Raw genomic sequence first — 8616 nt, forward strand, 5'->3', positions numbered from 1 at the left:
TCGAACACTGTGCTTTCACGTGTCTGTTCCCATCCGTTCCTCCGGGGAGATTATTGCCGTCGCCCCTCAAGAAGTGAAGAGCAGTAATTCCTGAGCTCTAGAGCATAGCAGCTGAGTTTTCTGAAGGAACTCAACAGTGATTCTGCCCCCTCCCCCACCCAGTACAATCCTCAAATCCAGTACCTATTCTTGGTAAAGCTTAGAAATATCATGTTCTTACAGTTAACAAACCGAGAGTGGAATTTGGAGTTATCATTTATCAGAAAAAAATATTGATATCTGTGAATATAATAACTAAATTGAGCTGATTCTTAAAAAATGTTTTTTTATATCCAGAAGCATTCAATAGGGAGTGGGTTTTACATATTGGCTGGGGAAGGGCTGGTGAGTTTTCTTCCAACAAACTCCAGTTTAGAAACCAGGAGAGTGCTGGGAAAGCAAGAATAGCATTTAGTACCAAGAGCAACCAGAAAGGCATTGGGAAGGGCCCAGCAGCCCCTGTTGCTATGGAGAGGAGAGGGCCGCAATTTAAGTGCTTTCTCTGCCTGTATCACTTGTAACTACAGTGGGGAAAACACACACACAAACAAAACAAAAACAAAAAGGCAAAAACAGAAAAGCAACAAACAACAAAAACTTCTGTGCCTGGGCCTTGGCTCAGTCAGTAAAGATCCAGCCGTGTGCAAAGAGAAGAATCTGTATCAACTCTCCAACAACCACACAATAAGCCAGGAGCAGAGACACACCCTGGTAACCCCATCAATCAGATCTGTGGGGCTCACGCACCAGTCAGTCTAGAAAAGCTGGCAGACTCCAGGCTCAGTGAGAGACCCTGACTCAAACCGCAAGGTGGAGAGCAGAGGCAGGCAAGCATGGGAGACTATTTAGTCTGAGTCAGTTTCAAACCCACGGAACTAACTTGTGTCCTCCCAGGGGGCCTGCGACTGGCGGTCTGAGAAGAGCCATGTTTAAATCAGCACCCTTCACGGAGGCCATGAAGAGCTCAGGTTTGACTCCCTCTTCCTGACGGAATGAGTATTCCTTGGCATCTCCTTGCAAAAGCTTTGAAACTCACAGAAGTATTTAAAGGTGAAAAAAAAAGTATAATTTTATTTTTCAGAGGAGGAATTCATCTCTGTTACAGTTAGCTACAGTACAAAGAACAATAAAATAGCACCTGGGAACTTGTAAGACGCTGACAAGAGTCTTGACTCCATCTTTCTTATTTAGCCCCCACTCCCTACTTCTTCAGCTTCTGCTCCACCAGCGGTCTGATTTTCATGCGAACAGCCTTGAGGGAATAATCCGCCCCTCTGAAGGGGATCCAGACGACCCCGTTCTCTATCTCATAGGGGCTGTTGTTCCTGGGGTCATAGGTGCCCCCGGGGTAGTAAATGCCATTGAGATTGGCAGCCTGGCAGCCGTTGTACCACCAGCCTCCCCCGTAGACCTCGGCACAGTTCTCTTCCCACTGATCCGCGTCCCTGTCAAAGGTACTGAACCTCATGCTGCTGTGTGAGGTGTACTCGGGCCCCTCCTCCACAGAGCCTTCTATCAGAGCGTCTCCCGCTGTGCCCCGGTAGGAGGAGACCTGCAGGGCGTAGCCCTCGGCCTCAGAGCCTACCCGGAAGTGGTACTCGGCGTAAGCCTGTTTTCCAGCCCAGTCCTCTAGTTCAACCCTGAGGACAGAGGTCCTCAGAGTGAGGAAGTGGAGGTAGTCGTTGCCTAGCCAGAATTCCCCTTCCCCCTTGTCATTCAGGCTGCCGAAACCTGTCTTGTAGTCTTGCCAGGTCCGGTTAAAATTCAGTGATCCATCCATTCTCTGCTGGATCAAAAGCCATCCTCCCAAACTGGTCTCTTGATCGCAATAAACAGATAAAATCTTATTGGATCCAGGGAGCTTGATACTGAAAATGCCACTCTGGGCACCTGAAGGATGTGTTTGGAGGGCATCATCACAGTCTAAAAGAAAAATTAAGCTGGTTGGAAGTAGTTGCTCTCACATAAATTTACAAAGAAAACATTGCCCAGATTAAAGAAGACAGATACCACCTGCCTGCTTGCCTGTCTGCTTGTCTTCCTTCCTTCCTTCCTTCCTTCCTTCCTTCCTTCCTTCCTTCCTTCCTTCCTTCCCTCCCTCCCTCCCTCCCTCCCTCCCTCCCTCCCTCCCTCCCTCCCTCTCTCCCTCCCTCCCTCACTCCCTTCTTCCTTCCTTCCCTCCTCCCATGGAAAAAGATGCACCTACATTGAGATGTAATTTTAAATAGGTAAAGAATACTTATGTCTTCAAAGTGCAAACTTTCTTCAAATGGATTCTAAATCTTATTTGCACATACTAATAGCAGATGGTCATCAGAGGCGGCTAAGCATCCATCAATCAATATAGTAAGAGAACGAATGTTTAACCCGATCTAAATGTCAACTGAGACGTAACACCAAATTTAAGGTTAGTGAGTTGGATGTCACCATGGCACACATTTTGCATGGATTCGGTTAAACAGACTCAGAATTGAGTTTCAGAAGGATTTGTTCATTTATTTGAAATATATTTATTGAGAAACGAATGCACTGTTAAGACATTTGGGAATTACAGAGATAGACATGCGGCAAGGTCCCTGCCCCCATGGAACGTACAGTCTAGCACGGAAAAAGGAAAAGTGCGATTTCAACAAGGCACTCTAGAAGGTTAGGAAATGGTGCAGAAACGGTTAACTTAATCTAGGGGGTCAAGCGTGGATACCTCTCGATGCCCGCGATCTGGCACGACCCCTCTTGGTGGTCCGAGCTTCTCCAGCTTCGTGAGCTTCACTTCCTGCCTCATCCGCCATTTTGTAGGTCTTGGTGATCTGCTGCTTTCTGACAGTGGAGGTTTTACCACTGGAGGGATAACTAGGAACATGGGAGCCTGGGTCTTCTAAGCCAATGTCAGAGCCTACTGCCTCGGTCTTACTGCCAAATTCTTTGAAGTTAGAGGAGAGCGAATCGAAGTGGCTGCCAAAAAAATCAGCGTGCTCCGGGAACTTTTGGGGAAACGAGTCAAACCTGCCACCAAAATTATGCTCCACGCCTAATTCAATGGCTCCACCACAATCAGAGGGATCATCCGAGGTGACCACTTCCTTGACCACTTCCCTGCGGCCATCAGAACCCGTAACAGTCTTGGTAATGGTTTTAGAGCATGAATGGCGGGTGGTGCTTGTACCAGAGGAGGTGACTTTCTCGTTTCCAATCAGGAGCTCTTTATCTCCTTTAGAGGTGGTCAGTTTACCAGTGTGGTACTCTTTTCTTATTGCTGGGCTGCTACTTCCTGTAGACTCTGAAAATTCACCCCAGTCCGGGTTGCTAGGCATAGGGTTCCCAGAGCCTGAGCTATTTGGCCTATAACCTCCAGATTGGGAGCTTCCTGAACCCCCGCGTCCGTCAGACCCCATAGCCCAGGGGTTCCAACTTCCCTCACTTCCAGGCTGGGAGCTTGCAGGTCGCCTATGCTCAGATACACCAGGTGTCGGTTTCAAGGGGCTTTCTGCCTCTGCCTCTGGCCCATGTGTTGGAGAGTCTCCTCGAGAATCCCTGCGTGAATTCCCACCCTTCCCGAGCCCCTCCAGCTCCATCCGCATCTGCCGCATTTCTGTTAATGCCTTCCACTCTGGAGGGGCCTCCTGAAGCTGGCTCTTGTAAGTTCCGGGAATCAAGTCGGGAAGGGGAAGCATTTTTAGTGTTGGCAAGTGCTGCTTCTCTTTCGCAGGAAGCAGGTCTTTAGCGATGACCTGTTCCAGCTGCTTTTGCGGCTCTTCGTAGTCCCTCAGATCGAGCTGATGGACCACACCCCTGCTGCAGGACCCTTTGCAAGAGCGGATCTTGATATCAATGTCCACCTGAAGAGAGGAAGACAGAGAAACGAATTATGTCTAGTGACAAACTTGGTTCCTGGTAATTGGTTTACACTTTGGAAATGGGTTTCACTTCTTGGACTACCGGAAAAAACACTTTTCACTTTTCCCAAAGCATCATCACTGGAAGCCCTGCAGGGGCAGGGAGGTTGGGCAGTGGGAGCTCTTTGGATCCATTTTAGAATATGAATAGGGAAAGAGAAAGTTACTAATCCCTGTGAATGGAAGCCCTCACTAAAGAGCCTCCATGAGGCTGGAGCCAAGGGTTCAGCATGTGATGCGCAGACAGGGCAAAGTGTGTTCTTTTGAAATACGCTGTGTTTACACTTTAAGAATTTCCTTCTGTTTTCATTTCTAGGATGGAGACGCTTCTGTTTTGGGTGGCTAATGGACACAGCAGCCACTCAGAAGACTAGCGTCTTCCTTCTCCTCCTTAGACAAACCCAAGGCAGTTGGGACCTGGGCTTCACACCTACCTCCAGGCGCTTCATCTCGATCAGCTGAGCCCTGACGTTGTTCTGCAGAACCTGGATCTGCTGTGCTTTCTCTACGACTTTGCGCTTCAGGACCTCAATTCTGCGTCTCAGCTCTTCGGAGACTTGGCCATAGGTGTTATCAAAGTCTGAGAGAGGAAATGCAAGGCATTCATTCAGGTGGCTGCAGACCGATTTGCTTAGTAAAGCAAAACAACAACAGAAAACCAAACACCCAAACAAACGAGAAAAGAGAAAATTGCTCATAAACATTTCCACACAATTCCTTTGCAGCCTGTTCTCCGGGTGTGTATTCTGCGAGCTTCAGGCTTAACTAGATTGTCCCCCACGAAAGCCATCCATGTGTATTAGTAACTTTGGAGTTTGAAACAGAGGTTCGGTAAATAGTGAGTTTGATCACATCCAACTATTTTATCGTAACTTCACTCAAGGGACTTGAATCTATTATTATATATTAATGTTGAGGAGGTTATTTTTTTTTTTCTACCTGGAACTTTGAAATCATTTCTAAGCATTTTGGGAATTACCAGGGTCGGTCACCTGCCAGCAATGGCTGTGCCGCTGACATTAAATTGTTCAGTGTACAAGACCGGGGACTTCCATGGAGTCCTTATCTATGTCCAGAGGGACCTCAGTGCTTCCCCAGCACTGATGAGTCCCACGGGGAACACTGAGCATGGTCCTGTATCTCATTTTTTTTTTAAAAAAAAAATATGTAATTGACTCAGCAGAATCCAGAGCTGACATCTAACTTGTGTCTTTGAGAAGTCCCTTGACCTCTGAGACTCCTTGTCTAAGGGCCAGAAGCAGAACAGCTGCTTGGACAGTCTGCCTCTCCTGATTTTCAATATACGGGATGTTAAAAATCTAAGCTGACTTCTCTAACTTTCTGGAAATGACATACATCTCCTTAAACTTGAGTGGTTTCCGCACTGAGAGCTTTGGAATAGGATCATGGTAGCTGCAAGGAAACATTATAATTGGGGGTTTTTGTTGTCTTCGCTAGAAAGTCTGAGCATTAAAAATGTCCTACTCACTGTTGGCATTAGTGAAGTCCCCTCTCAAATACTCCATAATATTCCTGGTCAGCGTATTAGAATCCTTGTTGTTTTTTTGAAAATCAAATAGTGAGTTTTTGAGCTTGTTTATTCTGTTGGTAAAATCTTGATTGGCTTCATCAATCAGCCCTTTCATCCTGCAGCCAGAAGGGCATTTGTGGTTCTGAAAATGAAGCAGGGGGCGGGGTTATATGGAAGGTCCATCTCCTAGTAAGTTTTGTTAAAACAGTTCCTGCAGCTTCCCCGTCCCAGCTCTTCCAACTATCCACCGAGGATAGCTCCGAAGACTAGTTAAGAGGCCACGGGGAAACTCCAGAGTGAAGGACCATTTAGTCTGTGTGAGGCTCTGGAAATTCTGAAGTCCTACTGTTCAGGCATCCCCCAGGGACCCTTGATGACTACGCAGGGCCTTAGGACAAGTGTTCATTCCATTTTCTTTCTCTAATTTGGCGTGTAAGGAGCTAGTTTCCTGTTAGATTATCTCTGATGGGGAAAGGTTTCCAGGACTCACTCGGTGAGCCTGCAGCTCTCTGTGCCACAAGGAAGGACGCCCTGCTCACCACGTCCTCGGCTTACCCACTCATCATCAGAGCAGAAGGGCCAGTCTGTCTCTTTGCAGTGACTCTGCTGTCTCTCCACAACTCTTGGGCCACGCACTCCGCCTCCTTCCGCCAAGAATTCACCTCCAGTGTCGGTGTCTGAGGTCTTCAAGGGTTCATTCAGAAATAGGGAAGAGAGCAGAGGCAACAATGTTAGCCATTATGATGCTCATGGTGGAGACATTATGATGCTCACAAGCTCCAAGAAAGAAAAGGCAGAGGGAAAAGGCCAGTTTCTTACAGTCAAATAAAAATTCTACTTATTTTATGAAGTCATTATGAGAAGCAAAGGAGATAAAGGTCATGATTTTTTTTTTAAAACTGTGTTTGATATTCATTAAACACCTAACTGTCAGGGGTTTTAACCGAAAAATAATCTGTACTAGCAGAATTAGTTAAATTTCATCTTTTTCTTTCCTTTCATGACCACAGAGGAAAAAAGTAGCTGAAAAAGTCTAGTTCTTTCTCCTGTAAGTCCTTCTGTATGCGAAGACCCGCGCCCTCTTGGGCTCGCTCTCCCTCGCTCCTTCAGGTTTCTATGGTAACCTTTGGAGAGGGTCCATGATTCAGGCAAGCATTGATCAAGGACAGAAACGTAGGGAGTTAGGAGTCGGCAGTGTTTTTGTCCTACAATCACGCCACTGTAGATTTTCATTCAAAATGAAAACAATAAACAGTTAAAGCAGTAGTCAGCAGCTAGCAATTTTTTTAACACCTTATAATTAGAAACGCAGAGTTAAAAATTCTCAGCTATAAACCAAATGCAGACTTTATAGTTCAATGGCTGAAGATGGCTTTGAGGGTCCATTGTTTTCACTCTGCGCGGCCAACTGACAAGCCTTTCAATGTCACTGCTTTTGTTTGGGTAGTTCATCCTGATAATTAGTCAACACAGACGAAGTCTCTCTTGCGAGGATTCAAATAACCCTAATTATCATAATTAAAGGAACGAAGAACAATTCATTTAAAAGAACAAGCAAAATCCTTTTGTATCAGAAATATAATGGTAAATTCAATTGCATTTCAGAATAAAATAATCCAACAATAAAGCAGACAGAAATTGAATACAATAATAAGAGATTAGGAAAATAGCAACTATGAATTACCCAGAAATATCACCTTAGCTGGTGATTTTTAGCTAAATAATAGAATAAAAAAATGTTTTATTCTTTACTTTCTGATATCAAGATTTATGAATTGGCGAGCCGAGAATGCAGCTGGAATAATATGCTGCCCGGGTCTCTAGTCAGGATGTCACTGAGTTCTTTGGGCATAGCTGACATGTTTGCTAAATTAGAATGCTTCAGAAGCCCCACAGATTTAGGTTCCTTTCTTTTATATGTTTTTGGAGCTTAATTTTGGATTTTTTTTTCAGTATTTACACGTTATCTAAAAAAAGCAGACAAATCCAAAGAACACAATGCCTCATAACTGAGTCCTTCTGAATTTGCTGTGTGTTTTCAAAGGTAGCAAATTTGCTTTTTTCCTTCAGGTCTTCAAAGAGATAGAAAAACTATCTTTTAGAGCTGGGGATGTAGGGCAATCGGAGAGTTCTTCTTAGCGTCTAGAAAGTTCTGGGTTCAGTCCTCAACGTTACAAACAAACCACGGCAAACAAAGCCAAAAGCTAGAGAACAGCAACACCAAACCTAAAGCGTTCTGCTCATTGCAGACAAACAGCCAGAGAGTACAAGTCAGAGAGTAATTCTCAAGTGTTCGTTCTGCTAGCGGGATGTCTCCAGACTCTAGAAGGACAAATTCAGGGAGATTCACCAGGCTGGCAATCCGGCAGTGTGACTCCGCTGCAGAAAGCTTGCCTGGCACGCCCAGATGCTAGATCAATCCCCAGCACCATGAAAGTCTATAACAAACAAAAGTGCCCTGTTGGAAGGCTGAATCTGACAGACAAATCACCCTGTATGACTGATGTCAGGACCCCTCGAAAATGTGGTCCCTCGGCCCCCTCCATGGCCTTCCCCTTGACATCACACTACCCTGTGCACTTGTGAGGCCCATCTAGGAATCTGCCTCCGTGGCCTGGCAATTATAAAACCAAACAGGTATTAGAACGAAGACCTGGTATAATAGTCTGTCTGCTATATTAGACCTGGTATAATAGTCTGTCTGCTATATTAGACCTGGTATAATAGTCTGTCTGCTATATTAGATCTGGTAGACTCCAAAGTCAAAGCACCTTGTAGGAGAAATACTAGAGCATGAGAGATAAGGAGGACATACCCAGACTGTGCTGGCCACACTCAGGACGAGGCAGGCAACCTTCAGGGAGAGCATCTTTCCTGTGTCTAAGGATGGCTCATGAGGGTCACTGCAGCCAAAGACAGGAGGACTGACTACTCTCAGCTCCCATCCTACTTAAGTCTGCAGGAGGCTGAGTTAATCATCACCTTTGTCCTGCTCCAAGAGCCAAAGCTCACACCGAGTCCTCTGCTCTGACCATAATGCGGGCATCCCAGAAATTCTTGCTCAATTCTCTGTAGCTTGTTTGCTTCTGATAAGTTGTTGCAAATGGTAGCATTTGATTGTGCAGCCAGAAGCTGGGGGGAAAATTCCACATT

General features: G+C 45.7%; 1 protein-coding gene across 1 annotated transcript; it reads right to left on the bottom strand.

Annotated features, from left to right (window-relative positions):
• Positions 1-1186: 1186 nt before the first annotated feature.
• Fga (fibrinogen alpha chain) lies at positions 1187-8407 on the bottom strand. Its single transcript, XM_057757086.1, has 6 exons — positions 8279-8407; positions 6019-6147; positions 5422-5605; positions 4367-4512; positions 2741-3875; positions 1187-1962 (listed from the first exon to the last, which is right to left on the bottom strand). The coding sequence occupies exons 1-6, from the start codon at positions 8330-8332 to the stop codon at positions 1241-1243; spliced, it is 2370 nt and encodes a 789-aa protein (XP_057613069.1). The 5' UTR covers positions 8333-8407; the 3' UTR covers positions 1187-1240.
• Between the last annotated feature and the right edge of the window lie 209 nt (positions 8408-8616).

The sequence above is a fragment of the Chionomys nivalis genome, chromosome 24, assembly GCF_950005125.1.
Source record: "Chionomys nivalis chromosome 24, mChiNiv1.1, whole genome shotgun sequence".
Lineage (NCBI taxonomy): Eukaryota > Metazoa > Chordata > Mammalia > Rodentia > Cricetidae > Chionomys > Chionomys nivalis.